At 32.8% G+C, this 22,329-nt stretch overlaps 1 protein-coding gene across 5 annotated transcripts in view; it reads right to left on the bottom strand.

Moving 5' to 3' along the window:
- The window catches only part of LOC143052734 (parathyroid hormone/parathyroid hormone-related peptide receptor-like), a 77,137-nt gene that overhangs the window by 11,581 nt on the left and 43,227 nt on the right, over positions 1-22,329 (bottom strand). For all 5 annotated transcript variants that reach the window (XM_076225837.1, XM_076225841.1, XM_076225840.1 and 2 more), the window contains 3 exons: positions 6,790-6,929; positions 2,183-2,277; positions 265-421 (listed from right to left, as the gene is read on the bottom strand). In XM_076225837.1, coding sequence (XP_076081952.1) covers positions 265-421; positions 2,183-2,277; positions 6,790-6,929 — 392 coding nt within the window. The remainder of the gene's footprint in view (positions 1-264; positions 422-2,182; positions 2,278-6,789; positions 6,930-22,329) is intronic.

Below are 22,329 nucleotides of genomic sequence, written 5' to 3'. Positions count from 1 at the left end.
TCTTTTGAAATGGGACTGTTTCTTCATTTTCAACATCAATGTTTAACTGGCTCTAAGTCTCTTCTAACTTTTTGTAATTTTAAGTGATTGTGTACTAAGAATCGTAGAATAATGAACAAATAACTTTATGTATATTTGCACATGACACTGGGTGCATTTTGGGCCCAGCGGAACCTTTTTTGTAACAAATATAGGTATACTACTGTTGCCTTTATTATAGGACATACAACAACTGCAACAACATATTTCTAATAACTGTGATACCTGCCCAAACGATTGAATATTTTTATTCTCATCTGAATTGTATATACTGTTGATTTCTGGGAGAACATAACTGTCCTTTATCAGACATATGATCGACCGGAAGACGAAAGAAACAAACATGTTGATGTGGATCGTGTTCCGCTGGCAGTGCAAATTTCTGAAATTAAATAAAAACACTAATTTGTTCAATAATTTAAATAAAAAAATAAACATAATTATTTTAATAATTTAAATAAAAAATTAAAAAATAAACATAATTATTTCAATAATTTAAATAAAAAATGAAAAATAAACAAACAATACAATGGTGGAAAATAAAAGATGACAAAAAACAATCAAGAAAAATAAAATGTTTGTGTAGGAGACATGCGTTAATATATTAACCATTTGGAAGTACATTGTGTATGACCATATCGCATGGAGTGTTACACCTCAATATGAATTAAAAATACAACATCGAGTTCATATACAATATTTATATATTGCAAACATGTAACCAACTTTTCACATTGAGCAACAACCTTAAAACTGATCAGAATATTAGTCCAGTCAATCTATCATACATTTGACCCTAACCTGAAAGTAATTGCAACAGAAGATTTAAGTTTCAATCTTTAGCATTTTACCCCAAATATACACAGAAAAAAGTCCCATAAAATCTTACTCGACGAAGACTAAAAAAAATCACCATTTAAAATTCCTATGGAGATTTGCATTGAAAAGGGGGATAACTCTTGCAAAAAAGGCAGAAATATAAATAAAAATTGATAAAAAAATTATAACTATTCATGAGAATGTATTGATTCTTGATTTTTTAGCGGTCCTTAGAGTATAACAAACAATTCTAAAGGTGTTTTCATTTCTTTTATCAAGCTATACTATAGATTTCATAATTCATTAGTTGACCATTTATTGAATTTTTCAACATGTCAAGGTAAAGAATCTCAAATTTAATAAAAATAATTAAGCATGTATCCTTCTTTTTGTGGTTTAATGTTTCTTTAGATGAGTAAGATGCTGAAAAAATATAATATACAGATATAAACATTACCAAATTTTCACATTATTTTCTCAAAATGGTCACAAAGCTTCAAATTTGCAATTACTTTTAATGAAAAATGCACACACACAAAAAAATACCCATAACACTTCGGTTTTGTACATTTCATGAGCAGAATATTATATAATTTAGTCAAATACAAACTTATATCCCCATCAAAGTATCATACTGTACATACATTTCAAGAAAATCAACCAAAAACTGACCAAAAAAGACTCATTTTTGCAGAGTTATGTCCCCTTCCAATGTTAATTTCCATAGGAAATTAAAAATGCTGATTTTGAGTTTTCCTCAAGTTAGATTTTATGGGACTTTTTTCTGTGTATATTAAGGGCATAATGCTATAGATTAGAACTAAAACATTTTCTGTTGCAATTAGTTTGAGGTTAAATCTTAGTTTGACTGGACTATATACATTAAATCTGTCTTTATCTTTGAATGTTAAACATATTAGAATAACTAGAAACTTTCCTTGAGTGTTCTTCAGTGGCGACTTTACGACCATAGATAAATAGCTCTAATTAATTGCAATAGTTCTATAGAGTTCATTCGTGTGCTAAGAAAATATATCTATTTAACGGTTTACAAGTGTCACAGTTAAAGTTCTTGTATTAATGTCTATTACACAAATAATATTGAAATTAGCCTTTTAACATGGAGGGATAGTCTACTCGGGTTTTTATTAACTTGAAATGAGCAAATACATATACTATCGTCATGGCTTCAAATAAATTAAAAGACTCATGTCATTACATTTACTGTGTTTTTTTTTTAGTACTCAAAGTGCAATGACAGCTAGCAGAGATAATTTAAAGAAAACAAAACACGCGACTCAAGACCCCATTTATTTGTACATACCTAAAATACACCATAATGCTGACAGCTACAAGTAGTGACAACAATGATATACTGTATCCAACATCATACAGAATCTGTATGTAACGCATGTGCTCCTAATAAAACAGATTTAACAGGTTGATTGATAACTTACACAAATAATTATGCAACTGATTTATAACAATTATTTCAAACGTCTAATGAATGTAAGATAAATATACACCGTTAATGTTAATATTGAGGAGAAACTTTGTGACAGTTTTTGTTTGTTGGTTTGATTTTTTCCCGCAATAAATTGTAGTTTGTTGATATTTCTAAGATATATCTATCACAGTGTAGATACTATTCTGTACGCTATCCGGAAGTCGCGATTTTCGAAGCGATGATTTCCAACTGGCTAACAGTACGGTTTTGCCTACGGTAACTTTTCTCATCATTTGTTTACTCCTATATCTACAAAGTGCTTTGAACATCTCTAAGGTATATATAGCATCATAAATATGAGTTACTGTAACAAAAACATGCATTAGAATATCAAATATACGTGTGCATCACATCAACTTGGTAGAAAAAAGTGAAATCGATGGACAATTTTACTCTCGTAGTACAAAGCAAATAATCTTTTATTGCAAATATTTGCATCAGTTTACAGTTAAATATATACTGTTTCAATATTCTTTTCGTATTTAACTAGAATATTCGTATTTCCCATAAAAAATATGTTTTCCTTGAGGATCCCAAAATAACTTACTGTACGATAAGTCTAGAACTGATTGTATTCTAGAAGCGATTTCAGATTTTTTGACTGTATGACCAGTCGTGATTTTGAAGAAAAAACAACAGCAATTTGAAGGTATATACGTGTATATGTGATATTATGAACTATCAAGGGAACTATAACGTGTAAATACTTTCATCAGACAATACAAATATATTTCTGATGAATTTTTTAGACGGCGAAATAATTGTATTTTTGTTCAATCAGTCTTATTTAAAATCAAATGCCTAAAAAGTAATACATGATGATTCGCTTGTGGACTTTGTAATAGTGTATCGTTACAGTTATCTGTTAGTGAGTGTATCGTTACAGTTATTTGTTTAGTTATTACATTTTTTTCCCATCACTTTGCGTCCGTCGTCCGTCGTCCGTCGTCGTTAACTTTTACAAAAATCTTCTCCTCTGAAACTACTGGGCCAAATTAACCCAAACTTGGCCACAATCATCATGGGGGTATCTAGTTTTAAAAATGTGTCCGGTGACCCGGCCAACCAACCAAGATGGCCGCCATGGCTAAAAATAGAACATAGGGGTAAAATTGTTTATCAGGTCAAGATCTATCTACCCTGAAATTTTCAGATGAATTGGACAACCCGTTGTTGGGTTGCTGCCCCTGAATTGGTAATTTTAGGAAAATTTTGCTGTTTTTGGTTACTATCTTGAAGATTATTATAGATAGAGGTAAACTGTAAACAGCAATAATGTTCAGCAAAGTAAGATTTACAAATAAGTTAGCATGACCAAAATGGTCAGTTGACCCCTTTAGGAGTTATTGCCCTTTATAGTCATTTTTTAACAATTTTTCGTAAATCTTAGCAATCTTTTTCAAAAATCTTTTCCTCTGAAACTACTGGGCCAAATTAATCCAAACTTGGCCAAAATCATCTTTGGGGTATCTATTTAAAAAATGTGTCTGATGACCCGGCCATCCAACCAAGATGGCTGATATGGCTAAAAATAGAACATAGGGGTAAAATGTAGTTTTTGGCTTATAACTAAAAAACGAAAGCATTTAGAGCAAATCTGACGTGATGTACAATTGTTTATCAGGTCGAGATCTATCTGCTCTGGAATTTTCAGATGGATCGGACAACCCGTTGTTAGGTTGCTGCCTCTGAATTGGTAATATTAGGGAAATTTTGCTGTTTTTTGTTATTATCGTGAATATTATTGTAGATAGAGATACACTGTAAACAGCAATAATGTACAGCAAAGTCAGACCTAAAAATAAGTCAACATGACCAAAATGGTCAATTGACCCCTATGGAGTTATTGTCCTTTATAGTCAATTTTTAACAATTTTCATAAAATTTGTTAATTTTTACTAACCATGCTAACATTTTCCACTGAAACTACTGGGCCAATTTCATTATAGATAGAAATAATTGTAAGCAGCAAGAATGTTCAGTGAAGTAAGATGTACAAACACATCACCATCACCAAAACACAATTTTGTCATGAATCCATCTATGTCCTTTATTTCATATTCACATAGACCAAGGTGAGCGGAGGCTCTTTAGAGCCTCTAGATAAAGATTATTTACACCGTCCGCCGTTGACCAATTGATGATAACATAAATCAAGCTTGTCTTTTAAAATAACAAAAAATGGATAAAGACAGCTTTGCCTAGGGGGATAATTCATGTGATATAATTTTGGTAAGTTTACAGAAATAGAAAGTCCATAATGCATCAATCGAGTAAAAATGGAGCAATTTCAGAAAACTTTAATGATTGGTTTAGGAGGTGTTGGAAATACCTGATGGGTGCCCCCATATAATGTAATGTTCAAGTCCGTATCTTATATAAAGTAACCCCATAAAAGATTTTTACTAAAATTCGAAATAGACGGTACACAATACAGTCATTATCATTTATGATAAGGAATCCGAATAAGATTAATTAATAGTTATATCAGTGACGGATTCAAAAAAAGGGGATCAAGCAGTTTGAAACCCTTTTAAAACTATCAATTCATTTGTATGGGAACATATATTTGAAATCCCCTTTTCTCCTGGATTGGACCCCTCTCCATTTAAAAATGGCCGGAACCCCCAATGTATATTAAGTGGTTTATGAGGAGCGCTTACAAAACCGGCGAAACATATTGTACCGGTCCAACGGACGAACGAAAAGACGGACTTCTTTATCACTATAACACCCGCTTGACAAAGTGGTGTACAATTGAGTGTCAAACAGACAGTTTTCTCGTTTGAATTGTTTTACATTGTGTTATCGGGGCCTTTAATAGCTCACTATGCGGTATGGGCTTTGCTCATTGTTGAAGGCCGTACGGTGACCTATAGTTGTTAATGTCTGTGTCATTTTGGTCTTTTGTGGATAGTTGTCTCATTGGCAATCATACCACATCTTCTTTTTTTATATAGCTCTACATCTTAAACAAAGTGAAGGAACTGTGAGCAATGATAGGCCTCGAATGTGTGTAAATAAATGCATTTTTATATAACAACTAAATCTGTGTGTTTGTACAATTTTAAGTATAACGGAGGACATTTCTGAAACTTATATACTAGTAAACATCAAACCTTCCTCTTATTTAAGCAACATTTAAACATCCTTATACTAAATGTAGTTAGTCGAGTACACCCTATCAAGCTAAAATATGTTTCATAAGTTTTCAGGATGAGAATGTATTGAAATATATTTGTGTTATTTAGAAAAATGCCACCTTCTAATGTATTGTAAATTACTTTGAAATCACCACTAGAATACAGTGACATAAAGACTGATCATACAGTTTTAAAATAAACAAGCGAGACTGATCGTACAGTGAGAAATTCAAACCAGTGTAATTTTCTTATTTCTGGCTTCAAAGATCTGATTGAAACTTTTACCACCACTTGAAATATACTTCATTGAGTTAATTAAGTCTGGTTTTTACGTTAATTGGTACACTAAGAGGGTAAAAAGATTGTTTTTAGGTTCGCCGACTGATTTTTCTTAGTGATGCACTTGCAAATCTCTTGATTAAGGCAAAGACACGAATATTGAATGTTCGGAATTTAATTCTAAACCATTTGAGAATATCGATGTCGGCTGAATTAATCATTAAGCAATGTACAGATGATCAACTTACCGTTTAATTCAGTATACCCATCAAATTTAAAATGTGATCCAAAAAGTTCTCGCTTCGAAAATCGCGACTTCCGGAAAGCGTACAGAATAGTATCTACACTGTGTCTATGATACATTTGCTAATATTTCCTGATATCGTTTATAATTTACTGATATATCCCCGGTATAGTTTCAAATTTGTTGATATTTCCCAAATATCGTTATGATTTGTTTCCATTTTCCCGATATAGTTTATTATTTGTTGAAATAATTATGTATAAAAAGCTATGTTCTGTAATTCACATGTTGACATCTAGTACGGAAAGCCATAAAACTAGTGGTATGGGTCGTGTTGAACTTGCAATTATGTGTGAGCTACATATTCCTCTCTTTAACATTGAGAGGAAGGGCAGAAATAATAGCACTCTTCGTCCTCTTGATTTGGCAGGTGCGTGTGGAGATTTTTGTGATTTTTTTTGTGTTTGATTGTTCATTATATTTATATTCCATTATCTCAATTTTAAGATTTTACTATGTTACATTTTTTAGGCAAGCTTCATTTAAGTGCCGGAAAAGAAAAGAGGAGTTGCTTGATTTTCGAAGAAATTATCATAGAAACATGTGAGAAATATTTTATTTGTTTCAATTTTTTAAAGTAAAGTAAAGCAGTAATTTAAACCTAGTATATTCTCCCAAAAATGTATCGAAGACGAGTTTATCTAACCGGATCCGGAAGTAGTAAAATCACTGACAAGTTTAAATTTTTAATTATTTACCTTCACTATAGCAGGAACGACTGATGGCGAGTTATATTTCATTGTTGGGTCAAAACATCCAGATAAGTTTGTCCAGGTTTTATTGAATATCGGATGGACGTACCACTCGCCATTCCTTAAACATGTTCTGGATGCATTACCTGAAAATATAGAAACAATTCAAATTGATTCATGCATGAAAATATACAAACAAAATATTTTTTCGTACATTTTTTTTATAAATTAGGCCGTTGGTTTCATTTGAATCGTGTCGGGGCCTTTTAAAGCCGACTATAAGATATTGGTTTCTCATTGTGGACGGTCTTGCGGTTGCCTATAAATGCGTTTATCTACCTCTTTTGAACTCTGGTAGATAGTTGCTGCATTGGCAATCATAAAACTTAATTTTTAAACATACTGTGGACTTACCGCATGATCTACAATGACTAGCAGTGATAAGTAATGAAAAAACGCTACAAAAAATGCGTGCGTCTGAATAGCGTTTATCAATGCATCTTCATTGGGAACGCTTTATTCTAAACATTAGAAGCCTAGGATGTCGGGGCCTTTTAAAGTCGACTATAAGATATTGGTTTCTCATTGTGGACGGTCTTGCGGTTGCCTATAAATGCGTTCATCTACCTTTTTTGAACTCTGGTAGATAGTTGCTGCATTGGCAATCATAAAACTTAATTTTTAAACATACTGTGGACTTACCGCATGATCTACAATGACTAGCAGTGATAAGTAATGAAAAAACGCTACACAAAATTCGTGCGTCTGAATAGCGTTTATCAATGCAACTTCATTGGGAACGCTTTATTCTAAACATTAGAAGCCTGGGATGTAAAAATACGCAGAAACTATATGCCAAAAGAGATATAAAAGACAATTTTATGGAAATAGTAAAATATTCTTCAAGAAAAAAACTTTTTGGGGCAGGGATACGGAAATCGATATATCTAAAAATGTTTTTTCTACCCCTTCGAACCACCATTTTCCAAGAACCAAATCTTTCTGAGAAATGAAAAACAATCATGAATGCTTCTTTCCTTTTACGCATGAAAGTTGCTGTCGGTCAAATCTTCATCAATCTACATCAAGTTAACCAACGAATTCAATAATTAGTGAAATAACAGAATATCAGAATATCATTCAAAATTCCTATAAATTATATCGTATCTGATCCGGATTATTAAAAATTTACTGATTTAGTTGACATTTTCCATTTACGGCAAAATAAAATGATTGAAATATTTGATACATGTGTTCCTATACTGAGAGAGAGTGATAAATCAATCCATCTTAACTGCTTGACTTCTTCATTCATTCACTCTTTCAATTAGAAAAACTGGTATTTTTTGTCTCGTACATTTGCAGACATGTCAAATAGCAAACAACTAATTAAAGTGAGTCTCTAAACACTGAAAACTGCAGGGCAATGTTAAGTTGTAGGTTTTGTGTTGATTATTATGAGAATCTGAAAACATCCACACAATGGCAGTCACTTTATAACTTGTCGAAAACGGAGGTTAGGGAAATAAAGCTGATTTTTTTTTCTCCCCGAGAATGAGTAATACAATATAATCGGGAATAAATGTGACAGAATATATTTTCATACATGACAGAAATGTCGTGTCTTTTTTTTTTTGGTATTATAAGTGCAACATACACAGATGTATTTCGAAATCGAGAGGGATTTTTTATGGCCCATTTATGGGCATAATGTTTTCTGGTCTGTGGGTCCGTTCGTTCGTTCGTCTGTTCGTCCGTCCGCCCGTCTGTTCGACCCGCTTCAGGTTAAAGTGTTTGGTCGAGGTAGATTTTGATGAAGTTGAAGTCCAACCGACTTGAATTTAGTACACATGTTCCTTATGATATGTTCTGTCTCATTTTAATGCCAGATCATAGATTTCCCCCCATTTTTACATCCATTGAACATAGAAAATGATAGTGCGGATGGAGCATTCGTGTACTATGAGCACATTCTTGTTTTTTATGTAACCTTGAAATTTAAAATATCAAACGCATACCAATATTTTTCTAGTTATTTTTAAAATAATTTGTTTACATTCCATAATTACCAAACTCAAAACTTCAATGCTTTCAAACAAGGGAAGGGTAAATTGCAAATATTTGATTTCATTTTAGATAGTTCATACAAATTCAATACTAACAAAAAATGTTTACTAACATTATATGACGACATGCATTTGTATCTTATCCGCAATTAAAAAAAGGATTATTATTCAAAGGATTTATTTTGAATTAATTGCTGGCTTGAGTCTCATTATTCCAATTCATTCCCTGTAATAGAACTTTGTAGGAGAGATGGTGATTAAAATATCCTTTGACTTCAAATTCATCAAATATCAGTTCAAACATTAGTATTGTCAATACGCTTATAAAATCTGTATCTAATAATAAATTCTTCGTGTATAAACAGGCCAATATATTTAATAGTTCTTATTATTTTGCATACAACACAAAACCATTTTATCTTATCAACATGGCAATTTAAAAATTAGTATGTGTACTGGTTTTTAACATGTTATGTATACTGTTAAACTGTTATACTAGATTCCGTGATCCAAAACTCTTCTAAAATCACATATAAAGTACATAGCGGCACCAAATTTGGTTTTATGATTTTTATCATTAATCACATATTTTTTACCTAATTTAGCCTATTTCTTTCAATTTATTGTAACCGAAAGTCTTTTTGAGTTCTTTTTGATTTTTTTCACCCCATGATCCGGAATCGGTCGTTGTAAAATATCTGAAAACCAACAGTCCTATACAACAACGCACCAGTGTGAACTATATGACATTAAAATAGGAACCTAAAACATACCATACATGAGCCACAGATCGGGCTAAAGGTAAATAACTGAGAAAAACAACGCACCAAAAAGTTCCTAAATTACCAATTAGGTAAACAATTGTGATACAAATACGATGTATTTGCTACCTTTTAACAATAAAGACAACATGACAAACGATGTAGTTTTAACAAAGGTATGATTGATTCATTGATTGATTGATTGGTTTTTAAAGCCACATTCAACACTATTGTACCTGTTCGTGGCGGTCAGTTTTTATATTGGCGAAGGAAGCCGGAGTGCCCGGTGAGAACAATCGATCATAGGTAGGAAACACTGACAATTCTAGTCAATAGACCACTTTCGAGTTCATCCATCATCGGAAAAAACTCGTCAATTATACGCATCTTTATGACGTCATTTACCAGATAGAGGGGGTCGCCTGTATCCCTGCAGTATTTACGTTCATCAAGCGTCTTAGTGCACGTGATCGTCATTGTGCAGGATAAAATAGAAATAATGGTTGTTCTGTAGGTACTTAATGACAATTTCCTAATGACAGCAATGCTGATTGTCAATTTTGAGAATTCAATTTGCCGAATAATTCGTACAATATAGAATTATAGTCTTCCAACCACTCGCTCAACATTGGAATGGAAGTGACGACGCCACTAAACGCACAAATGACGTTCACTAAAACCAGAGTTTTTGACGGAAATGCATCGAACTCGAAAGTTGTCTAATAAGATTGTAGTCGAGTGCACCTGTCACGTGAGGGAATCGAACGCACAACATCAGTGTTGACTGGCTAGTGATACAGTAGTTTGACTACTTAAACAACTCGGCCACCGTGGTCTCTAACAATGGTATGATGGTAACATATACAAAAACAGTTACGTTAAAAAAGATTCAAAGTAAAATATTTGGTATCAAATGAAAGCTCAAGGACTAGGGATTACTGTAGAACTGGTTGAAAATTTCTTTTAAAAAAACCAGTATATGAAATCTGATTAGAAAGGCATATTTGCCCAGTTGCTAAGATCAGACGAACCTGTTTCGTACAACCAAGCTACTGAAATTACAATATGATAACTTTTCTGCTTTCATATCATGATTTGATATGCAAATAATTGTTTAATGTCTAATCATTGTCTTAAATATTCAAAACCATTTTTCAAATTCAGAATTGTTCTTATCGCAAAAGCCATTTTGTTTCCTTTATATATAGGTATTATGTTGCGTAATACGAATTGTTTTCGTTATTGTAATCGTTGTTTAGCCTAGTGACATTTATTTACCGGAGTTACACAGATAAACAATTAGATTATTACAGGTCAATGGACGGTTAACTAAAAGTAAGTAATTTATTTGATCGTCTTCCAATACAAAGCGGATGTTACTGCTAGAAAGTCATTGGCGGATCCAGGGGGGGGGGGGGGTCTGGGGGTTGGAACCCCCTTTTTTTGGACGGTCAATGCATTTGAATGGGGCATATAGTTGGACCCCCCCCCTTTACTCTGGGTTGGGAACCCCCCCTTTTTAAAATGGCTGGATCCGCCCCTGAAAGTACACAATTATAATGTGACCTAGATATATCTTACTATAGATTTTTAAAATTTGAAAATTAATTAATGTAGATAAAAACACCAAGACTCATCAGTCGAGAGAAACTGACAAACCCCTTGGTACAAATCGAAAGATGACGAATTATAATGGATTTTGGTACCTTCCTGTCTAGATTGCTTAAAATGTACAGCTTGGTTTGGTTGTGGTCAAAAGTTAACTGAAGAGTACTAACATTAGCAAACTGGTTGTTGACAAAATGTCCCCTTTTATTTATAATAAAATTTAGAATGGAAATGGGGAATGTGTCAAAGAGACAACAACCCGACCAACTAAAAAACAACAGCGGAGGGTCACCAACAGGTCTTCAATGTAGCGAGAAACTCCCGCACCCGGAGGCGTCCCTCAGCTGGCCCCTAAACAAATATATACTAGTCCAGTGATAATGAACGCCATACTAATTTCCAAATTGTACACAAGAAACTAAAATTAAAATAATACAAGACCAACAAAGGCCAGAGGCTCCTGACTTGGGACAGGCGCAAAACTGCGACGGGGATAAACATGTTTGTGAGATCTCAACCCTCCCCCTATACCTCTAACCAATGTAGAAAAGTAAACGCATAACACTACGCACATTAAAATTCAGTTCAAGAGAAGTCCGAGTCTGATGTCAGAAGATGTAACCAAAGAAAATAAACAAAATGACAATAATACACAAATAACAACAGACTACTAGCAGTTAACTGACATGCCAGCTCCAGACTTCAATTAAACTGACTGAAAGATTATGATTTCATCATATGAACATCAGGCACAATCATTCCCGTTAGGGGTTTAGTATCATACCATCATAACATATATGAGAAGAACATAACCCGTGTCATGCCAACAACTGTTTTTAGAATAAATGTGTTTAGTTCCGATGCAAAGACCTTATCAGTGACTCAATATTAACGCCAAAATATGCAATCTTTAATGACTTGACAACAGTATCGTAATTATATCCCTTTTTAATAAGTCTATTCAAAGGTTTTGAAAGTTTCTGAGGTGAATACTGACACCTTTGTGCTTTATAAAGAATATTTCCATAAAAATTTGGATGTGAAATACATGAACGTATTAGAAGTCTGCATGTTGAGCTATATTTACGTATGATGTCTTTATACCGATGATAAAATTTAGTAAATGTTTTGACTAGTTTGTGATATCGAAAACCCTGGTGTAATAATTTTTCAGTAATACATAAATTTCTCTCGTTAAAATCTAAAACATTGTTACATACACGAGCGAATCGTACAAGTTGAGATATATAAACACCGTAAGATGGTGACAAGGGAACGTCACCATCTAAAAACGGATAATTAACGATAGGAAATGAAAAATCATCCCTTTTATCATAAATTTTAGTATTCAGCTTTCCATTAGTGATATAGATATCAAGATCTAGAAAAGGGCAGTGGTCATTGTTAGTATTAGCTTTATTTAAAGTAAGTTCAACAGGATAAATTTCATTAATATACATACTGAAGTCGTCATTATTGAGAGCCAAAATATCATCCAAATATCTAAAAGTATTATTAAATTTGTTTATCAGATGTTGTTTCGATGGGTCTTTGCTTATTTTTGTCATAAATTGTAACTCATAACAATACAAAAACAGGTCCGCAATAAGTGGTGCACAGTTAGTCCCCATTGGAATTCCGATAATCTGACGATATACGGAATCCCCAAAGCGAACAAAAATGTTATCTAGTAAAAATTCAAGGGCATATATAGTATCAAAGCATGTCCAATTAACATAGTTTTTTGTTTATTGCTACTAAAAAATGACCTAAAAGAGTTTGAACATATATATTCACATTCTGATTTTTTGAATGCCCATTTAATTAGGTGTGTGAATTTTTCTTAATGAGAATGTGAGGCAATGTGGTATACAGGGTAGAAAAATCAAAACTTTGAACAGATTCAAAATCACCAATATAAGCATGCAATTTATCAAGTACTTCCAACGAGTTCTTGACACTCCAAAAGTAATTTATTCCACTATTTTCGAAGGCCTTATTTGAACAATTTATTTTCAGGTTTTTAATTGTACCAAGTGTGCTGGTAAGAAGAATAGACAATTTAGTAGTTGAACAATGGCTTGAAGACGAAATAAATCTATATTTGTAAGGGGTTTTGTGTAGCTTCGGAAGCCAAACATAGATATAGATGATTTAATTTTACACTTGTACATAATTTTGTTCAAATTAATCTAAAGACTTTGACGTTTGTAATTGCTGCTTCTCCACCAAAACAAGACATTTGAGAAAAAGAGCTAAGATTGTTCGGCTCTTTAACAGAATAATGTGTACTGGTAGGGTGACATGACTTCCTGCGGACTGTTACCTTTCCAAATAGCACGCTAAGAAACCCGACTCAGTATGTCGATCAAGTACAAAGTAGAATACCTGTATTCACAACTCATTAACATAATTCTCGTCCTGAATAACGTGTTTACTTTGCTAATGCACATAATGCATTCATTCATCATCCAATTGCATGTAACGTTAACAAATCCGGCTTAGTGTGTCGTTCTAGCTCAAAACAGGGTATATATATTCAGATCTCATTAACATAATTCTCGTCCTGAATAATGCGTTTACTTTGCTACTGCACATTAGACAGTCATTTATCATCATCGTCTAATTGCATGTAACGTTTACATGTGAAACCTATTGCACCATTGCTCATTCTCAACATGTCAGTCTCATTTGAACGTACGACGTATTAATCACAAGTTCTGAGGCAATCAGTAACATCACCAAATGTTTTACCGTTGTAAATTCTATCTCAATCAAAAAGTATAACTAATCGATGTTATGTCGAGCCGTTAATAACTGTAGTCGTAAAATAAAAGTCATGTCGTATAATACAAGATATGTCTTAAATTAACGTAAACTAGATGCTTAACTAATGTCTTTAATACTAAGGTGTCCATAATGGTTATTGGACGACACTTAACTTAAAAAGACTCTGGAAAGAACATGCTTTGCAGGGCACCTGTTTCTTTTTTGTGAAATTTGCCAAATATTAATTATATCCTCAACAGGTTCTTGAATAGCTAACAGGAATGCTAGTACCTGAGACATAATAAGATGTGTCAGGCTCAACAATAAATACAAAGTTCATTTCTTTTATATTTAGCATCTTTACGTACTGAACGACATTGTCACGAGTGCAGTTGATAGAAATGATAATCTGTTTTATTCCTTTGTCAAAGCTCAGTTCGTTACTCCGCAAGAAGCTATTGTAAAATCGAAAAAAATAATCATAATTTAAATGTTTTATAAATCTCTTAACCATGTAGTGCTCCTTTACAACATGTACAGTCAATTTGTGCTGGATTATTTTTGGTGAATGACGCAACCTAATTCTAGTGTCAGTGGTTTTAATGTATTTTTATTTCATTTTTATTGAAAATCATCCATCTACTGTCCATAGTCTAGTCCTATTTACTGACTATAATTCAAATACATATCAAAGTGTGCTATCACAGAAAGAGGTATACACTATAGCATATTACTTTACTTATTTAAAGAGACACGAGACCCAAAAGGGTAATTAAAAAAAGAATTTACACATCACCGCTAAAAAAATCAACAACTAATGAAAGTCCAAGTAACAAGTTTTAAATTTTAAGTTTTCCATCAAAATGATAAGAGAACATTGCTAAATCTTGAACTTGCATAGGACTACATGTATGTAGTGCGAAAATAAATACATAAATTGTAATGACTAAATGCTTCATTATAGATATTTGATCAGCGAAAACGGCAACAACAATTTAATGATTTGAATGAGATATAAGAACTAATTGACTGTCAAACTATAATGGTTCCAAATTACTCAGATATGTATAGAGGCAGAGAGCATGTTATACGAAGGATATTTTAATTTAGTACAATTCATTTGAAAATAAACGGATGTATAGAGGCGTAGAGCATGTAATACGAATATTGTTGAAATTTAGTAGAATTCTTTGGAAAACAAACGGAAACTAATTTTCTGTAATTATTTCAAATTTAGAAACGGGTGTGTTTTACCGGTATCCTGTATATACAAGATTCATTACTTTTCATATTATTCATATTATTCGTTTTTATTTATTCATTCATATGATAAGAAAAACGCCAGACTTTTATTGTTTTCTAAGCTCATTACCATCAACGATCTTTGTATCCTGACAATCATGCATTGAATACAAAATATCTTGAAATGAATACTTAAACAAAATAAAAATAAAAATTGGTAGTACAGTCATTTTCTTATGTATAACATAGTAATTAAACCTAAATTTATAGCTAGTTAAACCTCTCACTTGTATACTATTCTACAAAGGCATGATAATTCTTGCTTCTACTGGCAAATCCCATAGCAAAATGTTTTTTTTTTCATTAATAAATGTTTTATATATGTTCTACCATTTATTTGTATAGTAGTCCTGTAGTCATGTAAAGTTGTCATTTTAATGTTAATATTAAACATTGTCATAAAACCGGGTGGTTTGGCATGCCACAAGACTAGGTTCAACACACCATTTTTCTTCTTAAAATGTCCTTTACCAAGTCAGGAAAATGCCCATTAGTATTTATTATAGTTTGTTTCTGTGTGTGTTGTGTTTCTGTTGTGTCGTAGTTCTCCTCATATGCATGAAATATTTGCCACTGGACGTTAAGCAACCAAAAATCAATCAATCAATCATATTTGATGCGTATCCCTCGGTTTTAGTTTGTAACCCGGATTTGTTTTTTTTTCTCTCAATCGATTTACGAATTTCGAACAGCGATATACTTTTGCCTTTATTTATATTCATGAAAAAAAAATGTATATGGACGCCTTTTTCTGTTTCTATAAAAAAAAAATTAAGAGCAATATAATTGTGTTTCTATCTTTATTTCAAATTTATAATGTTCATTATAATGTTAATCTTACTTGCCAAGACATGTGTTACGTATCTTTGATCATCTCTAAAATCAAGATTGGCATACGTAAAGCTATGCATGGAATTAAGAACGGTAATGAACTACCTATTGTTAGACATGAATATTAAATTAAGAGCAGCGATAAACTATTATATGAACTAATGGTATATAGAAAAGTTATTTCAAAAACATAATAAATGTCAATTTCTAAGCTAATGAATATAAAAACATTACTTTACATATTTGTTTTCCTTGATTACATTCCGCAAAAGCGCTAAATCTGAAAATCGGAACATAAAGGATTGTTTCTGACAATAAAGTCTAAACGACCAAAGTCATTTAAAATGTTAATCAAATGCGTAAGCTTATAATGTCATTTTTTGCTGGAGTGATTTGCAATTTGAAAATTTTAGACATAAAATACGCCGTTCCTAAATAGACCGTAGTCATTCTGGTGAAACAAATGTGTATTTTCCTAATTCCCATAGAGGATTTAGGCATATTCTATTTTATATCTTAATTACAGATATTATATGATTGTGTCTCAACTCAATTGCGACATATTTTCGGTGTTTTAAATCTTTAATAGTCGTTTAATCTGTAATTCACAAATTCTGTCAAATTCCTGATCGTGTTGTTTGGACCGACTGTGAACTTGCTTGGCAGGACAATCATGTCTGAAGGAAACGCTTACGTTGTCGAATCATACCGTCTTGCTTCATATGATTCCCTTAGTTTTATTTGTTACCTTAATTTTGTATTTTCTTAAATGATTTATGAGTTTACAACATCTGGAATCTACTATCGGTATTGCAAAGTTTTATTGCACTTTTTTTTAAGCCCCAGTCCCACTAGACCACGATCGCACCACGCTCACCGCGATCTACAATAAATTTAGATCGTGGTGAGGTCGCGGTATGAGCGACATGAAAATGTAAATTTTCGTTGCTTTCACGATGCTACTACGTCCTCATTACGCTTCTACAACGAACCCGCTACGATTATACCACGTTCTCATCGTGCTTTTTCTGCGACCTCACTACGCTTATTGAGATCTTTCTACGCTCTCACGTTCTCACTTCGACCATGCCAAGAGTTATCCGATTGCAACGTGATCTTACCACGCTTTTACTGCGATTATAGCACATTCATACCAAGATTATACTACGTACATACCGCGATCTTACTACGTTCTCAGCAATAACGTCAAGATCGTGTTCCATATCAATATAGTTCCATTCCTTCTATTTCTAATTAATACGTATAGATTTCACGGAAACAATACAGTCATGCTACCAAAATCTACTAGAACACGTGGGCGTGGTGGTAGTGGTTGATGTAGAGGCAGAGGGAGCTCTGATAGTAACGAATCTTGATCAAGCATGCAGAGATGTCGAACCGACCAATCCAACCTAAATTACAACATATTGCTAGTCCATAAAGCTCAAACGACGATATTTCAGTTAACGATAGCAGAGATGACACAGGTGTGTTTATAGATATAGGAAGATGTGGTATGAGGGGCAATGAGACAACTCTCCATCCAAGTACCAATTCATAAAAGTAAACCATTCTAGGCCAAAGTACAGTCTTCGATTCGGAGCCTTGGCTCGCACCGAACAGCAAGATATAAAGGGTTCCAAAAATTACTAGTGTAAAACCATTCAAACGGGAAAACCAACGGTCTAACCTATATACAAACGAGAAGCATGGTTGAGCCGTTACAGAAAATGGACAAAAAGTCCTAATTACATATAGACAAACAAACCCTGGAGAGATTTAATATATGTTATGTGAAAATGACAATGAGAATGATGGTCGTAGTATGAACGTAGTCAGGTCGTAAGAAGAGAGTGATGAGGACGTCAAGGCCGTGCTAGAATCGTACTATGGTCGTGAGCAGCGTGGTATAGTCGTAGTGGAAGCGTAGTTGGGTCGCGGTGAGAACATAATGGTCGTAGTGAGGTCGTAATTACCTGTACGTCGCTGTGAGATCGTAGCGCAGTCTCTCCAAATAGAATCACGCTTTCGCTACGCTCTCGCTACGATGGTACAGCGACCTTTGCGATCTTACTACGATATATGTGCGTTCTCACTACGCTTCTACTACGACCTGATTTCCCCACAACCGCACCACGATTGTTTTGAACATGTTCAAAGTTGGTCACGCTCATCACGATCTTGAAGACCTCACCACGACCGTGATACGACCTTACTGCGATCTACACGATAGTACTGCGATCTACACGATCGTACTAAGATCATCAAAATTTTGCATTTTTTTCACAGATCGTAGTGCGATCGTGGCCTAGTGGGACTGTGGTTTTATCTGCAATTGTTTTCATTTTTTTTTTTTTTGTATTCGAGCGAAATTAATCTTATGCAGATGAAACGCCTATATAGCATATTACACCGTAAGCCTGATATCTTTGACAAGTTGTTACTGTGTGTCTCGAACTTTTACAGATAAAATGTTTTGCTGTCAAACATAACATAATATGGCATCTCAAATATCAGTTATTTTCATCTTAGATTTAGCATTATTTTTTTGCAAATATGAAAAGATTTTTCACGTTAAGAGATAAAAGAATTAGAAAATGACCAATAACATATGGAAAAATTACGTTATGTTACGCAATAAATTATCAATAGATGCAACCATCTGCCCTTTTAATCTACATGGCCTCACGTCATGAGATAGTTCATCATTTGAAGCTGCACGTGGCAAACACATAAAAAAAAACTATATCCATTGGTAATCTTCCATTATCTAGAAAAATAAATCGTATTTTACACGCTGTGCATTTCTCTTATTTCTTAAATTAAGACTTGACACGTTAACAAGATAGCAATAATGTAATAATAATCTTTACAAGCTTAAGTCAAAACATCATTTACATAAATTATGTTAGGTTTTCTATCTGGTAATAGGTGGCCTTTGTCAGTTCGACACAAAACTCGGAAAATTTGGTTTTCAAGGCTCTTTAAGTTCGTTATTGATTTTGGTCTTCCAAATTATTAGTTTCGAGTTGGTGATTCTTTTGTTGACGAAACGCACGGCATGCGAATCAAATTATTAGCCTAGTACCTTGAAGGAGGATTCTTTTTTAAATAACAGAAAGATGTAAAATATTTCATCAACTAATGTTTTTTTAAATATTAGCTAGAATTTATAAATGGAATTATATATTCGAAATAATTCAAATGTAAATAAGTGACTTTGTCCTAATAGCTTATTAGTGAAACTAGAATTTTACAGCATTTATAAGTTCTAGATGAAAAGTGCACTTTATAAGTTGTTATCTTTGCCGATTGTGCCGAAACCTTTTGGACTTACAGTCCAAAAACAGAGGTATCGACACCACGATAATGATAAGATTGAACGGTGTCAACATCGACTAATGGTAAAGCAAAGAAATAAGACAAACAATGTGGAAGATACGTTTTATGAAATGTTTTAGTAAGTATTCTCATTGCACATTTCATATTTACAGTACTCGCATTTTCAAAGTAGTTACTTAAAACCAAATTTTGGTTTAAAACAAACTTCATTTAAATAACAACTGTCAAGAATTTAAAAACTTTCTAAAAACATCCTTGATTTGTGTTGATTATGTTGCATTCGTTTTGTTGTTGTGATTTTGTCTATCTTTTCGCGTTTTTTTTTTGGTTCATGTTTTTATCTCTCCCCTACTCCATCTTAGACTATTTGATTAAATGTATGATATATTATTATATATATACATATATCTAGATCTCCCCCATCTACGCTCAACACAAGATATTCAAAAGGCGTATCAACATCAAAACCAAATTACCAACACAAAAACAGCTAAAACTCTTCAAATATTTTTTTTCTCCACGGGACTGAGACATAAGCACACATCTAATAGATATACTAAACACTTGCATAAGAAATTATCTTGTCAGATGAACAGGCCTTTGCAACCTACTATCAAACATTATCGTCTAGTTGACTTATCGTAAAGTTGTAATTATCAGGGTGCAGTGATAACAGACAAAATAGCTAACTTTCACAAAAAAGCCAAAACTCTTTAAATAAAATTTGCCCAAGGGAGCTGAAGCCTTGGCGATATATCTAATTGATAAACTAAAAATATACATTGAAAATAAATCATGTCAGTAAATCGAGCATTTACCAGAAGTAAAATAAAAAAACTACCGAAAACCGAGAAAAATTCTAAACGGAGAGTCCTTAGGCAAATAGCAAAATTAAAAGCTCAAGCAACACAACAAACGAATAGATAACAACTGTCATATTTCTGCGACGTACTAATCTATTGTTAGATATTTCTAAAAGATGCAGTAATAACAGGAGGAACAACTTTACAAATATAAAAAAAACAGCAAAAACTCTTCTAGATAATAGGGCTGATGCCTTAGCTCAACATTTAACTGCTAAACAGGAATTTAAAAACACAAATAAATTCCAGTAAATCGGTCTTTCTAACCTAACCTACTGTTTTTAAAGGTTTTCTTTATTCAAGGTGCAGTGAATACAGAAAAAACAAGTTTACCAATATAAAAACAGCAAAAAATAATTCCCAGTAAAACGGTCTATCAAACCTAACCTACTTTTCGACTTTTTTTAAATTTCATTATTAAAGTGCAGTGATAACAGTAGAAATTATCTGCATAGATTATGTCAGGTGTTATATCAATATGCACCATACTGCATCTCAAACTGGAAAACACCCTCTTCTTTAATCTTATGATTTAAATGAAGTTAAGTACTGTAAATCTTTCAATGATAACAGTATATAAATAGTATATATATTTCGTTTGATCACTAAAAGAAATATCATACATCTTTTGTAAAAATAAGAGTTAATCATCTGAGAAGATATTATCATAAAAACTAATGACAAGAACAATACTGTGTTAAATATTATAAATAAAACTATAGAATATAAATAACTCTTCGTGATAGAGGGTCTGGAATAGAATCACAGAATAGGGAATAATGAGCAAATGTGCAAAAAGTATAATAAAGAGAGAAAATGAGGAAAATAACATTGGGAGGCAAAACAATAAAGAAATTAAATAATTAAATGCTTGTTACAGAAATAACCGTCTCGTTAGCACTCATATCAAATCTTTTTATATCCATGTACAAATGTACTGAATAAAGAAATCATGTAATAACGAACACATCTTATAGTAAAATGATTTTCATGAGAATTTTACAAAATGAATGTTTGTTTTAAATATAAGATAAATGCATTAAAGGATAAAGAAATAATGGAATGCAACAAATCTATTAAAATAAATAAGGATATAGAATTGCATCGACGGGTCATAACTCTGAAAGTGTAGACGTAAGATAAAAAAAACTACCAAACTATAAACGAACAGAGGACTAACGTTAGATTGACATGGCATCATTTTTTTTATAACTATCCATAACATTTTAAACAATTGTAGTATAGCGTTTTTGCTCTTAACATACACCATCAACAGACAAAAAGAAGTTAAACTAGGGGCTCTAAAGAGCCTGTGTCGCTCACCTTGGTCTATGTGAATATTAAACAAAGGAAGCAGATGGATTCATAACAAAATTGTGTTTTGGTGATGGTGATATGTTTGTACGCCTTACTTTACTGAACATTCTTGCTGCTTACAGTTATCTCTATCTATAATGAACTTTGCTCAGTAGTTTCATTGGAAATGTTAGTAAAAATTTACAAATTTTATAAAAATTGTTAAAAATTAACTATAACTCCTTATGGGTCAATTGACCATTTCAGTCATGTTGACTTATTTGTAAATCTTACTTTGCTGTACATTATTGCTGTTTGAAGTTTATCTCTATCTAAAATAATATTCAAGATAATAACCAAAAACAGTAAACTTTCCTTAAAATTACCAATTTAGGGGCAGCAACCCAACAACAGGTTGTCCGATTCATCTGCAAATTTCAGGGCAGATAGATCTTGACCTGATTAACAATTTTACCCCTGTCAGATTTGCTCTAAATGCATTGGTTTTTGAGTTATAAGCCAAAAACTGCATTTTACCCCTATGTTCTATTTTTAGCCATGGCGGCCATCTTGGTTGGTTGGCCGGGTCACGCCACACATTTTTTAAACTAAATACCCCAATGATGATTGTCGCCAAGTTTAGTTTAATTTGGCCCAGTAGTTTCAGAGGAGAAGATTTTTGTAAAAGTTAACGACGGACGACGACGG

Source organism: Mytilus galloprovincialis, chromosome 11, assembly GCF_965363235.1.
Source record: "Mytilus galloprovincialis chromosome 11, xbMytGall1.hap1.1, whole genome shotgun sequence".
In the NCBI taxonomy this organism is placed as follows: Eukaryota; Metazoa; Mollusca; class Bivalvia; order Mytilida; family Mytilidae; genus Mytilus; species Mytilus galloprovincialis.
Note: the sequence above shows the minus strand (reverse complement) of the source record. Positions and strands in the feature narration are given on the sequence as shown.